Here is a 20,081-nt window from a genome sequence, read left to right on the forward strand (position 1 = left end):
ACTCACCTTGTCCATACTGGTAGGCCTCCCTGTATATCTGTCCTTGGTCATGCTTGCTGTAATTGGCAATGATTATTATTCTCCCAAATTTACAAGAGGAAAAGAAAGACTGTCCTGGTTTATAAAATCAGAACAGATGACATAATTACTCATATCAAAACCTAACTTTTAACTTTAGAAAATTAGGAATTTCTAAGTTGATATATTAAATACATGTGTACACACACACACACACAATAACAGAAGCAGATAAGGAAAAGCAGTCTTTTTCCTAAATAGACTTTCTCTAGTTTGTTGCCATCTCTACCCCCACCCCAATTTTTTTTTTTTAATTCTGAATTATCTACATTTATTGAAAGCTTGTAATTAGCTTGAAATTAGTGTCTGTAACAACACTTTATATACTAGTCAGGTTTTCCAGAGAAACAGAACCATCACACTTTATATGTTTAATATTTGAAGAAAATGAAAGAAAAACTTTTAAGAAATGCTATTCAAATAAATAATAAGTTAAAGCATTACCTTTAGGGTCATACAACAAGAATTTGTATGACTATGTTACAACTCATCCTGCAGAGAAGGAGCCAAATTATCACTCTTGATTTAAGTGAAATTATTATCAAGAATAAAAAAATTATTGGTTTTCCAAATAAAAATTTGTATTTCTAATTTTGTCTAATTTCATCAGATCTTACAGGTATTACACTGGCTTCTTTTTTTAATAAGAGTTTTACTGAGATATAATTTACAAACCATAAAATTCACCTTTTTAAAGTGTACAAGGCAATGGTTTTTCGTTTATTCAGAGTTGTGCAACCATTACCGCCAAGTAATTTCTGAATATTTTCATCACTCCAAAAAGAAACCCTGAACCCATAAGCAGTCACTCCTCTCTGCCTCCCAGCTCCTGGCAACCACTAATCTAATTTCCGTCTCTGTGGATTTGCCTATTCCGGATATTTCATATAAGTGGAATCATAGAGAATGTGGTGTTTTATGTCCGGCTTCTTTCACTAAATGTGCTGTTTTTAAGGTTCATCCATGTTGTAACGTCTATCAGTATTTCATTCCATTTTATGGCTGAATAATATTCCATTGTTGGATATATCACATTTTGTTTATCCATGTATGAACTGATGGACATTTAGTTTGTTCCCACTTTTTGGCTATGACAAGTAATGCTGATATGAACATTTGTGTACAGGTTTTTGGGTGGGCATTTACTTTCATTTCTCTTGAATATACTTAGGAGTGAAACTGCTGGATCATATGGTAATTCTTTAACTTTTTGAGGAAGTGCCAAACTGTTTTCCAAACCAGCTGCACCATTTCACAATTCCACTGGGAACATGAACCTAGCAATTTAAAATATAAAGTAAGGAAATGTACTAGATTCTATATAAATGTACGATACATAATGGAATTATATACTTACACTAAAGAAATGTTTGTAAAATAGTACCATCAATACATACAAAAAACATTTAACAGTAACAAATTCCCAAATAATAAAAATGGTCACAATTAGGTATTTTTTTGGTACATAGGTATCCCCTAGACCGCTAATCCCTAAAAGTTCCTTTGCATATAGCAAGTATACAACAAATGCAGGTTAAAGTAAACTTAAGAATTGCCACCCCGGGGATGAGACACAAGTCCATCCAGTTTATTATTTTTACTCTGCCTGCTACCAGCAATGACTAAATGTTGCAAGCACCTACAGATTTGAACTCTACATATTCTAAGTGCTGATTCATTAGGAATCTGACTGTCCTGAAACACAAAAGCCTATATGTTATTTTGCTGCAACAAAAAGAAACTTTCTATCAACCATACCTGCCTTTCAATTCTTCCCTTTCCAACTAGATTCTTATTGTCTCCCTACCTGGAATGCCTGTTTCCTTAAAGAAATATCTTTGTCAAACTACTTCAAGAAGCCGCCTCTGTTGATTCTCTTCCTTCTGAACAACCACGGCCTATTACTTGTGTCTCTTATGGCTAAGAACTCTTTCTAACTTACATTTTAGTTATTCATTCATGTTGCCTCATCAACAACTAAGCAAGAGATCACTATTCAACTTTGTAAAATGAGTATTTCTTAAATGTATTAGAAATGTTAAAAACTTATCAGATGTACTAAGAAAAGTTTAACAAATTTACCTAAACTTATTTAAAACTGAGGTAACAAGTATGTAAGTATTCAAGTCAATTATCAGCTAGATGTTTTAATTTATGTTAAATATAATATTTTAAGTTTCAAGAGGTAGCAACTATTTCTAGCACAACAGGAACTGGTTAAAAAGTTTAAAACCAAACTGTTCATGATTTCATAGTCCCACTCTTCAATTTTCTATTGTATATAGTATATCTAAAGGTATTAACTGTAAGCAAATGAACAATTTTCTACTATGATAGCTACCATAAGCCAAAGACAAAATTATATATGCAGTGCAGTAGCATATAAACTGTTACTTATGATTAATGAAGACGAGTGGTGTAGAAGAATGAAGAATTACATTTCTTATTATTGTTAGCACATTTCTTGACTACAATGCTCTTTAAATACTTTACTAAAGAGCTTTAGATAGAGAATAAAAGCAAAGGCAAGTGCCGTAGGAATTGTGTGTGCACATAAATATGTAGATACATAAATATACATACGTATATTAATTAAGTAAAAAACACATTTGTGATTTTTAAGTATCTATAGAAATCTACCTTCTTTAGTTCCTTTGAGAATGTTGGTAAATAGCTGAGAATTTAAAATAGTATATATACAAAAACAACATGCTCTCTAAGATCTTACAATTGGGCTCCACAACATCCTAACAAATCTTACTAAAGAATTCACTGTGTGAAATCTTATAAATTTATTTCTAATAGAACTGTACATATAACATAGTCCCCAGAGAGAGAGCCACAGGGTGAGGCTTCAGTGTGATTATGTGGCCAACCACACTGACAGAAGGGTATGAAAAAGTGTACATCCCTTTGGTCTACCAGAATCTCTGATGATTGCCTCCATCCTCCAAAATAGACATTTTAATGAAATTAATACATTTTAAAAAGACCTCCTGGTGTTCTGAATATATTTATTTTTAAATCTAATATATGTCATTATTACATTGATTGCCTTTGAGACAACATTAAGGGACTCATTCTAAGATTACTGGTAGCTCCAAGAAGATGTAAAAGAGGAGGAAAAGGAAGAGAAGGGAAAAAGGAGGGAGGGAAGGAGGAGGAAAGGTAGAGCAGATGGGAAGGAGAGGAGGGTGAAAAGGGAAGAAGGCAGGAGCAGAGGGAGCAGAGAACAGAAGGAGAGAAAGAGGAATAAGAAGAGGAAAAGGACGAGAAAGGGAAAAAACGGAGTAAAGAGTCTTTTGGCTATACACAAGTGTAACATAACCCATGCTTCTTTACAGTTGTAAGTAAGATATGAAAAGCTATTAAATCTTGCGCAGTAGGTTACATTATACCCAAAGTCCAAAGCCAGACCAAAGGAAAAAAAAAGTATCAAACAAATAAAACAAGTCTATGGTTACATATTCAACATGAGCTATAAAGAGAATTCCAAGAAAAACACTCTGCCTTTAATATTCCCAAACAATAATTAGCAACAGGGCACTGGCTGACTTCACCTGCCCTGTGGATTCAGGGAAGACATGGCTTTTATATAATTAAGGACTTAGGAAGCTAATGCCAAACTAAAGTCATCACTGTTAAGCAAAGTAAGGTATGGTGTACTTATGAAGATCCTACAGAGCCGCTCTCCTGTAGCAAGCAACTCTGAACACTGCTCTGTGGCCACCATGGCCCATCAGGTACTAATTAGGTAGTGTGTTCTGTCAACACTTTCATGCTCTTCTTTTATTAACTGATCATTCAGCCACATTAATGACACTAGCACATTGGCTTTAAATTCCCTCAGGTACTTTACCCTGAGATAGAAAAGAAAGTAAAAAAGAAAAGGAAATGAAAAGGTCATGGATTACTTCACCTATCTTATATCTGAATCAACACTAAAATTGTTTCTTCTAAAGGTTCTCTATATCTTTTCTTTGCAGAAATGCTCCCATGGACCTAAAATGCGCAAACTTTTCTTAAATAAAATATAACTTCCGTTAATTTAACTCTATATGCTATAGGAAATCACAAAGAGAATAAAATGTAGTAATATTCCCATATGTAAGTGTTCAAAATTAATAGTAGCAATTAAATACATAAGGTTGGAGAGATGGTGGCAAACCTTTTTAATTCTAGCTACCTAATGAGGAGGGAAATTCCCCTAAAAATTCACCTAATAATGAAACTCAATAAACAAGATAGGTGACCTTAACACTGACAGAAACCAATGAGTCAAAAAAATTAAAAAATTAAAAAAAATAAAAACTGTAGTAAAATCCAATGAACTTAAAATACTGTTTTTGAGATAAAGGCCTAAGTAAGCTTCTTAGGATACCTGTAAAATTCATATCCACTGAGATAATTTGGGGTTTTCATTATTGCAAATCATTGTTATTACAAAGCAACCATTAAACAGTTGGTCAGGAAGTTCTGCGAAAAGATGGTGCAGTAGTAATTCTCTCACGAATCTGAATAAAGTTTAGGTAGGCAAGACAGAGCTACACATTGATTCATACGGCTATGCCTTGTTTTGTTTTGTTTTATGAGATGTCTATGTGCTTAAAACAAAAGCATGTTACAAAAAGTTAGGTATAAAAGTTTTACAATTGTGTCCTTTACACTTTGATATTACATCAAGATTATGAAAGCTGAAAAAGCAATTACAAAGGTAATGTCAAGTATAACACACTACTGCCACCTAATGCTTAATAAAATATTACCTAGAGAAGAAATCAACAATTCATTTGTCATTTTACATAAAAACAGTAACAGCAAACTGAAAACATGATTTTTATGTTTTAACTTTTTTAAGGTATTGTGATTCAGATAGGAAAAACACAATCCACGTACAGCAAGACTGGTAACCAAAAGTGTCTGTATCCATTAAAAAAAAAAAACAAAAAACTTATTTATCACCTTACTACAAAACACCAGACCCTGTCCCAGCCAATGAGGATACAATGATGATTAGAACAGGATCCCTGCCCTTGTAGAACTGACAGTATATGGGGGAGAGCAGACATGTAAACAATTAATTGTAATACAAAGGGAAGAATGGGTGCTATAATAAGACGACAGCACAAAAAAGCTGTTAACTTACTATAGTAAACTGGGGAAGGTTTTGCAATAAAGGTGACATGAGATTGGGTTTTGAAGGATGAATATGAGTCTGCTTGTGGAAGAACTGTGGGGATGGGGGTGGAGGAGGAAAAGGGCATTCCAGGCTAAGAGAAACAAAAAATTAAAGGCAGAAAAGTACTAAACAGGATACTGGAGTTATGAAGAGCAGAACTGGAACCTGTCCTGGGAATGAGTGAAAGAAGGGCTGGGTAGAGAAAAGTAATAGAAGATGAAGTTGAAAAGCTAAACTGGGTTCAGATCATAAAGGAGCTTATTTGTATGCTAAGAAATGTGAATTTTCTGGTACTTAAAAACTTCACACTGCTTGCATGAAAGGGACATAATAAGATTTTTCTTTCAGGGACAAAAAAAAATCTAACCTAATGGAAGGATGGAATGGGGAAGGAGGACAAGCAATAAGGAAACTACTGCATTACAGCAACAAGAACCATGCTAAGGATGTTGAGGATGGAAGGCAAGGGGAGTAAAAAAGTGAAAAGGTAGAAAGCTGTAGACATGGATTCAGAAGTCACCTGTACAACAGAAAAGCTACTGGAATATACAGAGAACAGTCCTTCTCAACTTTTCTGAGTTATGAACTCCTCCAAGAATCTAATAGAAAGCTGGGGAAGAGGGGGATACACACAATTTTGTGTATGACTGGCGAGTTAACAGACCTCCAAAAGCACCTGGGCCTCATATTCCGAGACCCTGATTTGGTGGTACTTGAAGAGACTAAAAGAATAAACTGAAGAACAGTAACATTTACATTAGAGAAGGTACCAGAGAGGAAAACAGAACAGTGGTCAAACAAGTAATAGAAAAATCAAGAAAGACAGGTTCCACAGAATCTCAAGGAGGAAGGTGTTTCAAGGCAAACGGAAGAGTCAACAGTATCAAGCATAACAGTAAATAAGTCTGCTGAATTTGGCAATGAGGGGACAGTGGCCACCTTAGTAGGTGCCGTAAATTAGAATGGTAGTGGTGAAAAAATGGATGGTAGTTAAGAAACATTTGGTGAGGAAGAAGAGTGGCAGCCCGAAGAACCAATGCCAAAGAAGAAACTTTTTTTCAGATTTTTATATACATTGCTAAAAATAGACATTCACTTGATGAAAGGGATTATGGAGGGCATTCCAAGCAAGGGAACAGTGCATACAAAGGCAAGGTGTGCCAGTTTGAATGTATTATGTCCCTCAAACGCCATTATCTTTGATGCAATCTTGTGGGGCAGACATTTTAGTGCTGATTAGATTGGAATCCTTTGAGTGTTTCCATGGAGATGTGCCCCACCCAACTGCAGGTGATAACTCTGATGAGATAATTTCCATGGAGGCATGGCCCTACCCATTCAACAAGAGCCTTGATTACTGGAGTACTATATAAGCTCAGACAGAAGGAGCAAGCTTGCTACAGCCAAGAGGGACACTTTGAGGAACACACTGGAACTGAGAGAGGAGCTTCAGCTTGCAGAGACATTTTGGAGATGGCCTTTGAAAGCACACTTGCTCCGGAGAAGCTAAGAGAGGACAAACGCCCCAAGAGCAACTAAGAGTGACATTTTTGAGGAGCTGAAGCCTAGAGAGAAACATCCTGGGAGGAAGCCATTTTGAAGGCAGAACTTCAGAGCAGATGCCGGCCACGTGCCTTCCCAGCTCACAGAGGTTTTCCGGACGCCATGGCCATCCTTCAGTGAAGGTACCCGATTGTTGATGCATTACCTTGGACACTTTATGGCCTTAAGACTGTAACTGTGTAACCAAATAAACCCCCCTTTTTATAAAAGCCAATCCATCTCTGGTGTTTTGCATTCCGGCAGCATTAGCAAACTAGAACACACGGAGTTATGAAAATGCATGTTATGTTAAGGACCTGTGAGGACTCAGTAAATTATTAATTACAGATAAATAAACCATGCTTATTTGACCCATCACTATATGCCTTACATATAGCAGAGCTTAATAAATATTCATTATTGTTTTGATATCTGAATAGAATGTACAGGAGATAACAGAATCACCTATGGGGGAGCATTTTCAAATTACAACCCCTACCACTGGAGGTTCTGAAATGCACCACACAACACTCCTTGCCTCAAAGTGTTATGTATTGAGCCACTGTTGCAGATATGGTGAGGAGTGGTTTTCAAACTGCAGGTTTGGTAGATTATGGAATCAATTTAGGGTATCTATTAGGGAAATCACAGACATCTGTTACAGGGTCATCACCCTGCCCTCACCTACCCCCACCTTCTTCTCTGGGTAAGTAAGGAACACACACTCTGGCCTTAGGCTATCCCCACCTCCTTTTCTATTCTGGGCCATTCCACAACATAAGAAAGATGTTAAATCTAATGAAAAGACCCTGCCAGACCTTAAACCTGGAAATTAGGAACAAGCAGCCCCAGATGCTCATCAAAACAGGAATTCTCAGTAGCAGGGCCCCCTCCACCCTGAGATGGAAAAAAAACTGCACTCAACCAGTTAGACTGGTATCCCTTTTCGGGTATGAAGCGGAGCATGCAGAGCTGTCATCATCGATCACACCCAGGGTTTTCGGCCACTCTGGGACACCAGCAGTGATGGGACTTCTCCTGCTCTTTTGGACCTTTTCTGCTGTGTAAAAGACAGACAGATTATTTGACCTTTCTGGACTCTTTACACTGTGCAAGTAATAAAGGGATCCACTGCTGTTAAGTTTCTATTGTGACCTGAATCTGTGTTCCCATGATGCTCCATTGTAGCAACTCGCTCCATAGTATCATGACCATCATTTTAGAAAACTGAAATAAAGTAAAATAGAATACTCATGACCATATACATAAATATGTCTGTTTCTAGGGCCACAACGTAAAATATATTTCTTACCATGAATCACAATCAAAAATATCAAGATGGGAACTGATAGAGGCCCTAATCAAAGCAGTAGGTAGATTCTGGTGATGATGATAAAAAAGAATTGGTTGGACTTAGTGACTAATTGAATGTGGAGAGTAAAGAAGGGTGGGTGAGGTTTTCAGATTTCTGACTTAAGCTATTAAATGAAGTACACTGCTGTTAAAATTGGGATTAAAAATGAGGAAGGACAAATGTGAAAACAGAAAGAATTTTTTTTGAAAGACTTTTTACTGAATCAGGGGGAAAGCTAATGAAAAGTAAAAATTAAAGATTAGAAGAGATAAATGGAGCAACACCAATAAAAAAATAAGAAAAACTGGGTTCTGGCCCTAGCCCTGTTATTACTAGCCATGTGGCTAGACCCTAGAAAAGCTGTACGATTGTACAAAACTTCCTCACCTAAAAAATGTTAGGAACACTTGTTAAACTATGAACTATTTAGGAGTAAGGACTTTTGTCTATCATATTCAACACTATATTTGCAGCACTTAGCACAACTCTTGGCACATACAAGACACTACATAAACATCTGTCTATCATATCTCACAGTATTTTGGTAAATGTCAAACGACATAATGTGAGCAAATATATTTTGAACAAAATTTAAAACTGATTAAAAAATGGGGTGTGGCAGAAGAGGAGGGACATGGTAAGCCCTCTAATACAGATATATTATAAATACTACAGTAAATTTACATCCTGCCTCCTTTAGAGAGCTCTCACCGTCCCTTCTCTTCTGCCACACTCCTTGAAGTCCTCAGGGCCAAGAGAACATGTCCAAGAGGATCCCATGCCCCGCTTCAAGACCATGCATTTCCCACTTCTAGACCATGTACTCCCCACTTCTACACTAAGTCCCACCCATTCCTTCTTGAGGCTCAGGACACAGAATTCCTTGCTCAAACAGCCTCAAGTCAGGGGATGCTTGGACTATGGCTGGGTCCTGAATGGGGTGGAAATGGAAGGGAGGAAGGACAAGAGGTAGCTTTCTCTGCAGAATACTGCTGTATTGTGCCATGGAACCCAAAAAACTCTAAGAATTCTAAATATGAACCTGGCCTTTCAGGTCAATATGAAGGCATATTTGTCATGAAAGTATATTCGAAGTAGGATAACAGAACATATTTAATTATGTTAGCTTGACTCATAACTTTTAAATATTTAAGCATGTGATATGTAGACCCCATTTAGTATTCTTTCCCTGGGCCTAAAAATATTAGGAGTGGGCCTTACTAATATTACTTTATTACTATCACCTTTTCACAACCTTGTTAAAAAAGGGAGGAAAAAAATTTCAAGAAACGTCTTCATATTTTTAGTAATCTTAGTGTTAGTTTACTCAACTTAGAAAAAGAACGCTTTCAGTAAATAATTTATTTTAGAAGATTTATTTTACTTAGCTCCCAGGGGGACTAGAGTCAATCACACAGCAGAACCATGAGTGATTTAACTTTTACATTTCTAATACTTTCATACATTTTTAACACAAAATAAACCAATGGGTTATCTTCTAATGTATCATTTATTTTAGATGTTTTTGTGGCACATTCCTCTTGTCTATGCATAAGATGGCATTCACAGAGCAGTCAGGGACATCGAGACAGTCACTAGAGTTCTAAAATACGCTTCATATATCAGACGATCAAGGTTCAGACAAAACATCGTAAGATTAATGGATTTTTTGGCCTTTTTTATTATGGAGTAATAAACTGTTTCAGGTGAGTAATTCACAACCTGAAACTCACTTTATTTTATTTTATTTTTTTTTTACATTTTTAATGCAATTTTATTGAGATATATTCACATAACATACAGTCCTTCAAAGTGTACAATCAGTTGTTCATAGTTTGCATTGATCACCACAATCAATCTTTGAACAGCCATTACTCCAAAAAATAAAAGAAAAATTAGAATAAAAAAGAACGTCCAAAACATTCCATTCCCCTCCTCCCCTCATTGTTCATTTACTTTTTTTCCACATTCAATCATTGCTTTTTTTAACTTTATCAAAAAAACTGAAACTCACTTTAACATGTACTTTCTACAAGCTCAAGACTAAGATCCTACAAAAAATGTGACATTATTTTAAAATAATTTTAATCACAAGATACTTTGCAAGTCACTGAGATTATAAGGCAGTCATGTTCAAACTAAAATATGCATTAAAATGGTTAACTGAGGCTTTTTAAACAGTCCTTGTTCAGCCTTATAATTTTAATGACTATTAATTCCTCTCTCCTAAGAAAAGTTATTCTTTAGCTTCATAAACTAAAAATAATATGCTTACATTCACTATTTTGTTTTTCAGATAATTTCCTTTATCTACATTACACATTTATCCTTTCTCACCTCAGTATTCTCTTCTGCAACCCTATTTAAATGTCTCAAAAATACTTCTTCAGACTAACTCTGAAAACCTAAAGCAAAAAATGTTCCACACATATGGCTGACTTACTGAATATAAAAAAGCTGGACAGCCTCTGAGGACAGGTGTATACAAAACATCAGACAAAAATTGCCACAGGTCAGTCAAATCACTTCACATGCTGTGGCCCTATTCAGTCATCAGTTCACATGGGTCAAGGATTATGGAAAATCATCACTGAACCCATAAGGAATAAAAGAAAATGGAGAACAGTACTGCAACTTACATAGAGAGGCAAGAAAGAACAGAAGCCAACTGCCTTTTTAACTCTTCCATTCTCTTTTAGCAAAATCCATTTCAATTCAACCAACACATATATTGAGGGTCTATTACACAATGAATGAAGTTGATGCTATCAAGGATAGAACAACAACTGAGTCAGGATCCTGGCCTTTAAAGACTCCACTTCTAGCTGATAAATCAGCAGCCATAGGCACAAGTAAAATCTTCAATAAAGACCATAGAAGAGAGTTACAATGTATCAACAGAACACAGAACTGGGAGGCAGACTATTTTTGACTAGTGATAAGGGTAAACTTCAGGAAGGAGATTATTTGAGTTGTACCTTGAAGAACTGGAAGAAGGCTTCCTGTTTCTAATAGTGGAGGGGCTGGGTTATTCAAACCACCCTTCCCACTGAAAACAACTAAAAAACCTAGATATTTTTAAAATCTTAAAAGCATCACAGAGTTGACAAGACAGTAAGGAATTCCAGCCCCAAACTGAAGGGAAAACAGATAATCAAGTACAAAAGGATGAAGAGGACTTTTGCTCCAAGGGCTTTTAGCTTATCTGGGAAAGTGAACTTTCATTCTGATGACCTCATTCAGTTTACAGTGGTGGCACACATCAGAGACGGACTGGATGGAAGAAGAGAGAACATGTGACAGGAATAGAAAACATGAAAACTGAAACTGAGTCCAACACCTAGCTGTGAAGAAGAGGATGAAGGGCTGAGTCACAGGAGGATGACGGGCTGAGTCTGGTGTGGGCAGCCCAATTCCCCTACTCACCATGTACACTGCTGGCCCTGGTCCTTCTTTCCTCACAATTCAGAAGCCCAGGGGGGCATTTTCCTTCCACAAACTATAAGCAAAACATGCTGTAAAATGTTGATCTCCCTTTCCTGAAATCTGTTAACAGCACTAACTTCCCAAAGCTCAACTGAACACTTACAAAGGAGGAGCGGCTTTCACAGGTGTTAAGGTACAAATGCAATGTGAAAATTCCATTTAATCAAAAGTACTCTTGAAAATCTTTAACTTGTCCATTAAGTATAGTATTTGAAGTCTCATGAATACAGCCCATAGAACAATATGTATTATAAATGAATGCATAAATATATAGTAAATGAACAGATGATAAAGAGCACATATCCAAAAAATAGTTTCAACATTAAAATTTTTTTTTTCTGAACACTAACAATTAAATTTGCACGATGCTGTATTTTTATGGTCCTGCATGGCTCTTGAACTACATCTTGGGTGCAATTTCTAGTGATGATGGTAAATTATAAAATATAATTATAATAAGGAACCACATGCAAGACACTGGCTAAATGCTTTTCAATATTCCATTTAATCTTTACAAAATCCTGTGAGGCAGGTACTACTATCCTAATCTTTGCAGACAAGGAAACTGAGGACCAGAGAGGTTAAAACTCTCCCAGGGTCACCCACATGGTACCTGGCAGAAGTAAGATTCAAAGTCAGGACTCTTAATCACTATGCTATTCAGCTTCCCTATGAAATACATTTTAGAATTTATATACTGTACATAAATCATAGCATTTTATCACAGTAGTTAAGTATTTAAATATCTGTGTCTTCCTTCTAACAGTAAATTCTGCTATATCCACTGCACCTAAAATAATGCCTAGAATATAATAGGGTCCTAACCCTAATCATATGTTGAGTGAATGGATAAACGAATTACTGAAGAGAATTTCAGATTGTTTCAATCCTCATAAATGGATCTGAATCCATACACTCAGCTAATTTAAAAAACATAATTCTCAAAGAAAATATTTTGGATTACCTTCAGGGGTTGTAGAACTATATTTTGTATTTTTAAATATTTTGAGATAGCCAAAAGGTAATGCCTTCAGGTAAGGTAATGGCTAAAGGTAAGCAGCTTCAGGAAAAAAGATGTCTTTTCTAGGCTATCTTATCCCACACAAGGCATCAAGGATAATGCTTATTTGACAGTCAATACTTCAAAAAGCCTAACAGAATAAGCAGGGGTTTCTATTCCCTTACTGGGTTTAAGAATCTACTTGATATTTAATTAGTAGATAACAAGGGGAGCAACGGCATTAATTGCAAACAAGACATAGAAAATTATTTGTGCACACATATAGACAATGTAAATTATTACAGTTATTAAAAATAAATGAGTTTGAAAATAAAGGAAAAATTACTCAAAACACAAATAACCTTAGCAAATTAACGGAGGATTAATAAGCTAAAATATTTGATTTACTGGAAGGCAAATTTTAAAGGTGTTTCATGACTCAGATGGCATGGTTTTATAAATACCGTTCAAGATGACAGTTACTGTTATTAATCATATAAACCCATGCAACATACCCCTAACATGCTAACTAGGCTTCTTATACAATATTTTTGTTGAAAGCATATTGCATAATATAAGGGGCTCAGTCTGCTGTGGGAAGTAATAAGGTTTACTCTTTAGGAATAAGTGAAGGGATAAACTCATCCCTCTTTTAAAATCTTCCCCATTTTGGTTCATTAAGGGCCAAGTGAAACATCAACATATTGTTACAGCTTAAAACAAAATCTAAAATTGCAGAAAGCAGATCCATGGTTGCCTACGAAAAAATGGGAAGATAAAGGATCCTTTTAGGGTGACAGAAATGTTTTGTATCTCGATTACAGTGGGGTTATACAGGTATGTACAGTCAAAACTCATTGAAATGTACTAAAATAGTTTATTTTACTGTATGTAAATTATACTTCAATAAAGTTGATTTTTTAATGCCTAAAACAAACACATCCTACGAAGAGGCATAATAAAGTTCTAATTAGTAGTCTACATAGATAGAAGAAAAACAATGATTATAGCTTTTAAGATTCTAATGTTTTAACAAAAATGAGATCATTTCTTTGAGAAGCACTGGGCAAAAATGTCTTTTTGTTTTTTATATCTTAGAATAATTGAAAATAAAATAACCAAATCATAAAAAAGTTCTAAATGTAAATGTATTTGTAAACAAAACATTTTAATTTTTGTTTAACATTATTTTATACAAGTTTTGAAAATGATTTTTGGCCTATAGCTTCAGTCACATTATTTGATTTTGAACATTTAGTGTGTATCTTTGTTCCACCTTGCTGTACTTGATACTTCTCATTTCCCCAATCTAACAATCTTTTGCAATAAATGTTCTTTTATGTTTGGCATTCTATAACTCTTTTAGATAGATTCTCCGAAATTCTTTGATTCTTCAAAGCCAGACTATGTGATAAATACAACAATGCCCTAAATCACCTCTTCATGGATTTTCTATCAACTAGACAAGTCAGATAGTAATTAGAAAGTTATTTTGAGATTTCTTTCTATCACTTTTGGTAGAATAAAATTATGGAGCATTTATATTCAGATTAAACTTCAAAAGGATTATTAGTGGTGCGATTTTAGGCAAACCAGTGAAGAAGATATTTTTTATCCTAAACATGTGGCAAACTGAAGACATACCAGTTCACCATACTGGTTAATTTACCACACCAGTCTCAATTAACACTATTTATTCTGCATCGAGTGCATGCATTGTAAGTCAACAAAATAATCTGGGATCACTGATAGATTTCTTCCAGCATGGTAAATTAGAAAAAATTTCTCAGATTTGGGGCTCAGCTATGTGACAAATGAAGATAAAATAAAAGAGGAAAAAAAAATCAAATAGATGAATTCTGGAGCCAACTTTAAAAAGTATCCAATACAGCACAAGCAACTCATTTTTACAGATGAAGAAAATATTTCCTGTGGACTTTATGTGATGTAATAAGTCACATCTTAGCTGGTCCAGTCCAAATTTAATGGAAATGGAAGGGGTGAAGAAGATATTCTTACATCTTTTTAGGAATTGGGTGAACTAAATGCCATTAATTAATTAACAGAAAGGCAAGGTAAGAACCTAGGTTTCCAAGACACCATGCTACTGCATTTTACACCTTCCACCAAGTTTCTGGTGTAATTTTTCACTCATTTCTACTAATAATTATGCACTGAATCAGATTATGTATTCTCTTAAATAGTAGAGCTATTCACCCACCCAATTGTTTTCAATGTTTAAAACATTCAGCCAGGCTATTATTCAAATCACAGATTCCAAAGATTGCAGTTGGTTACATTTGCCCTGTAAGAGAGATTCCAAATTCTGTTCAATTTCAGCTGTTTTTACGTGTTGCTTAGCTCTCCAGGGCTGCCAATGTCTTTAGTTCTAAATCCAATGGATTCTTTTTCAGTCAGCAGCCTTCTTGACCTAACAACATTTAAAACTACGGGCCTCAATGTCTCTTTTCCTTGATTTTGGTGACACCACACACACTGTTCAACTCCTATTATTTCTGGGCAATTTTTTTCAGTTTCTTAGTGCAGAGCCATTCCCTTAGGTTCTGTCTTAGGAATTTATAGCATGCTATACCTCCCCTCCCCTGCCAAACACACACATACCCCACTGGTAATCTCATGGAGGAATGCCAAGTGTATAGCATTTAGCCTCAACCCATCCTGAGTTCTATCCCACCTGCCAACTGGAAATATTCAAATGACTCACAGACACATCACACTCAACTGCTTCTAATGAATCAAACATGTTTCCTTCCCAAATTTCCTCCACCTCCTCTGTTCCTTATTTTAGTTAAAAATATCACCTATATTCCTGTCCCTTAAACTCTTTAAATCCCCAGTCCCTGACATAATTCAATCCATCATTAAATCCATCTCCATATTCTCTCCCATCTTCCTCTTTTTTCCTACTCCCAATGCTAATGCAATGGTTCAAATCTTCATTACCTCTTGGCTTAATTGCTACAAAGACAATATTCTCTCAGCTTCAAGTTTCTCTCAGTCCAGCATTTCTTATTTACAGTCATCTGTATTACCTGCTAAAATATAGATCTAATCTTGCTCAAAAATACCTTCAGGATCTGCAGAATAAAGTTCAAACTTTTCAGTCGACACATGAAGCCCTCATAACCCATTGTAGTAGTAGCCTCATCCTCTACTATACCTCTTATAAATCCTCCCACTTGCCACCAATGTACCCTAAGGGCCAGTATACCAGTTCACCTCAATTTTTCTGAGCATTCTTTCCCTATCTGACTCTACCCACTAAAAACACTCTTAGAGAGAAGTCATGCTTTAGAAACAACATGCAGTAATGCTCATATTTTCCTACACTTGCAAGAGTCATGAAACAGAAGTTACCAAAAAATGGCTCCAAGCATACCAGCACAAATCCAGAAGAGTTAAAGACTTGCAGGTAAAATCAACACCCAAAGTTCTTCAGTTAGAAGAAAAGATGCATCTACCAAAGTTGGCAATGGACTTTGTAAATCAATGAGTGACAAAGATGCATGGGAGAAACAACAGGAAAAGTAGAAAAGAGACAACAATTAAAAAGCAAGGAGAAGGCAGTAGAAAAAAAGGCAAGAGAAATAATGAGGAAGATCAGAAGAGGCAATAAAAGTAAAGAGAAGCAATTCAAAGGGAAATAACAATAGAGAACAGACACCCTAGAAGATGGAAAGAGGGATATTCCAAAAACAGGGCAACAGTAAGAAGATAATCAACATAGGGCCATAACTGCCCTACAAACCTCAACAGTCAGCAATCAAGGAATACATAACATGGTGAAGTTAGTTAAAAAATCAAGCTAATAGCCTCAAGATATAACTTTTTTTTTTTTTTTTAATTTAGAGAAACAAGTTTCTAAATGGTAGAATATTACATGATGAGTACAATGTCTGCAGGGGACTGTAAAGTAACTGTGTTAAAATTTTTTTTTTTTTCCAAAACATGACATAGTTCCTACCTTCTTAGAAAGAATATACGCAGAGCACAGTTATTTCTATGCATGGTAAAACAATGCAATGCTCAGTATTATCACCATACTTATGTAGTAGTACACTATTAGATTTACCATAGAAGACTTGCTACGAGAGATTCAAACCACCATCTACAAATTAAGTTTAAAACAGTGCTAATCTCAAAACACAAAACTGGATGCTTCCTAAGGGCAGATCTGTGTTCTGTATCTTTGATATCTTAATATTTTACACATTTTAAAAAAAAGGAGAGGGGTCCGGTTTGCTAAACTGCTGGAATACAAAATACCAGAAATGGATTGGCTTTTATACAGGAAGTTTATTAGGTCACAAATTATAATTCCAAGGCCATGAAAGTGTCCAAACTAAGACATCAGCGAGAGGGGTACCTTCACTGAAGAAAGGACAATGGCATCTGGAGTTCCTCTGTCACATGGGAAAGCACATGGCAACATCTGCTAGTTCTTCTCTCCCAGGCTCCAGTTTCAAAATGGCTTTCTCCAAAATGTCTCTGGACATTTTCTCTCTAAACCTCTCCCCACTCTCTTCAAAATGTCTCTATTTTTTATCCTCTCATAGAGAACACCAGAAAACTAATTAAGACCCACCTTGAATGAATGGGGTTACATCTCCATGGAAATAGTCTAAATCAAAGATCCTACCCCACAATTGAGTGGGTCACGTCTCCATGGAAACAACCTCATCAAAAGGTCCCACCCACAAGAAGTCTGCACCCACAAGACTGGATTAAAAGAATGTGACTTTTGTGGGGTACATAATAGATTCAAACCAGTACAGGGGGCTAAGCACTGCTCTGCCTAAATGTGACTCCTATGTCTATGGAAGACTGGGGATTCCTAAACTTCAATCATTCTTGTTTCATCTTCAAGATTTCTGCCATATTCTCATACTATCAGTACACTATTTACTTTTTTGTAAACTGTCCTTTTAATAATTTTACTTATTTATTTTTTAATTGTGGTAAAATATACCTAACATAAACATAATTTTCACTATTAGAAGTACACAATTCTTTGACATTAAGTACAATGACATACTGTGTAACTTTCACCACTATTTTCAGACTATTTTCATCACCCCAAACCAAAAGTCATACTCATTTAGTAATAACTCCCTACTCACCCCTCCTCCCACCCTGGTAATCACTGTTCTGGTTTCTGACTCTATTAATTTGCTTATTTCATGTAAAGAACATCATGCACTATTTGTCCTTTTCTCTCCAGCTTATTTCACGCAACATGATGTCTTCATGGCTCATCCATGTTGTAGCATGTACCAGCATGTCATTCCTTTTTATGGCTAAACAATATTCCACTGTATGGATATACCACATTTTCTTTATCCTTTCATCACTTGGGCTGCCACCTGTTGGCTACTGCGAATAATGCTGCGATGAAAACTAGCGTACAAATACCTGTCTGAGTCACTGCTTTCAATTCTGTGGGGTATATACCTAGGAATGGAATTGATGGTCATATGGTACTTCTGTATTTAATTTTCTGAGGAACCACCAAACTGTCTTCCAAATTGGCTGTATCAATTTATATTCTTACCAACAAGATAAGAGGTTTCCTATTTCTCCACATCCTTACCAACTGTCATTTTCAGTTTTTTAAATAACTATCCAAGAGGGTGGGAGCTGGAATCTCATTGTAGTTTTAATTTGTATTTCCTTAGTGGCTAATAATGTTGAACATTTCATATATTCACTGGTATTTTAATACCTTCTTTGGAGAAATGTCTATTCAAATCCTTAGCACAAATTTATTAATTGGGTTGTTTGTCTCTTTGTTGTTGAGTTGTAGATCTTTATGCATTCTAGATATTCAAGTCATCTTTCCTTACTGATTTTCTTTTAGATGTTCTATCAATTATTGAAGTCTCCAACTATTATTGAAGAACCATCTAATTTTCCCTTCAATTCTGTCAATTATTGTTTCGTATAATTTGGGGTTCTGTTGTGAGGTGCATATATGATTATAACTACTATATCTTCTTGCTGAATTGAGCCTGTTATGGATATATATCTTTCTTTGTCTCTTCTATCCTTTTTCTTTTTTCTTTTTTACAAAAAATCTATTTGGTTTGATAATAATATTGCTACTCCAGCTCTCTTCTGATTACTGTTTGCATGGAATATCTTTTTCCACCTTTTTCTTTCAACCTGTGTTACTGTTCCTAAAGTGAGACTATTGTAGAGGGCATATAGATACACCATGCTTTTTCATCCAACCTTCCAATCTCTGTCTTTTTTTAAAGTTAGTAGTATTTCAATGTCCTTTCATAAACAGAAATAAATGTACTATACCAATACTATGAGTCAACAATGGAGGGGCAGTGGCTATAGGTATGGGAAGATTGGAGTCTCCTTTCTTTCTTTTTTTTTTTTTTTGTCTTTATTTCTTTTCTAGAGTAATGAAATGTTCTAAAAGTTGAAAAGAAAATTAAATGTGGTGATGGATGCACAGCTGTATGATGCTACTAGGGGCAAGTGATGGTACACTTTGGATCTTTGGATAATTGTATGGTATGTGAACAATCACAATTTTAAAAATGCGATAAAAAAATAAAATAAAATAAAAACCAAAAAAATTCAGTTTTATTCAGATATATTCATATACCATACAATCATCCACAAGGTACAATCAATTGTCCACAGTACCATCATTTAGTTATGCATTCAACATTACAATCAATTTTTGAACATTTTCATTACTCTGAAAAATAAAAAAGAATAAAAATAAAAGTAAAAAAGAACATCCAAAACATTCCATCCCCCCCATCCCTTCCTATTATTCCTTTAATTTTTGTCCCCTGTTTTCTACTCATCTGTCCAGACACTGGATAAAGTCAGTGCAAGCCACAAGGTTTTCATAATAACACAGTCACACCATATAAGCTATATAGTTTTACAGTCATCTTCAATAATCAAGGCTACTGGGTTGTAGTCCAACGGTTTCAGGTATTTCCTTCTGGCTATTCTAATACACTAAAAACCAAAAAGGGATATCTACAGAATGCATAAGAAAAACCTCTCGACTCCATCTGAAATTTCTCAGCCACTGAAACTTTATTTTGTTTCGTTTTACTTCCCCGTTTTGGTCAAGAAGGTTCTCAATCCTAAGAGATGAAGCCCAGAGTTTGCCCCAGAGAAGCTAAGAGAGGACCCCCAGATGCTTAGAGAGAAACGCTCTGGGAGAAAGAAGCAAGGATGCATAGGAGTTGCGAGAGAGGAGTGAAGCCAGAACCCGAGAGACATTTTGGAGAAAGCGACTTTGAAACCAGAACCCAGGAGCAAGGACCAGCAGACACGTGCCTTCCCAGCTAACAAAGGTGTTCCAGACACCATTGGTCTTCCTTCACTGAAGGTATTCTCTTGTTGATGCCTTAGTTTGGATGTTTTCATGGCTTTCAAACTGTAAA

General features: G+C 35.6%; 1 protein-coding gene across 2 annotated transcripts in view; it reads right to left on the reverse strand.

The window, feature by feature from the left end:
- DNAJC24 (DnaJ heat shock protein family (Hsp40) member C24) overlaps positions 1-20,081 on the reverse strand; it is a 74,942-nt gene that overhangs the window by 40,690 nt on the left and 14,171 nt on the right. The window contains exon 2 of one of the 2 annotated variants that reach the window (XM_037839042.1): positions 7-56. The exons of the other annotated variant lie outside the window; for it this stretch is intronic. Coding sequence (XP_037694970.1) covers positions 7-51 — 45 coding nt within the window. The 5' untranslated portion in view covers positions 52-56. The remainder of the gene's footprint in view (positions 1-6; positions 57-20,081) is intronic. 2 annotated transcript variants of the gene reach the window in all.

The sequence above is a fragment of the Choloepus didactylus genome, chromosome 6 (genome assembly GCF_015220235.1).
Source record: "Choloepus didactylus isolate mChoDid1 chromosome 6, mChoDid1.pri, whole genome shotgun sequence".
NCBI classification, from domain to species: domain Eukaryota; kingdom Metazoa; phylum Chordata; class Mammalia; order Pilosa; family Megalonychidae; genus Choloepus; species Choloepus didactylus.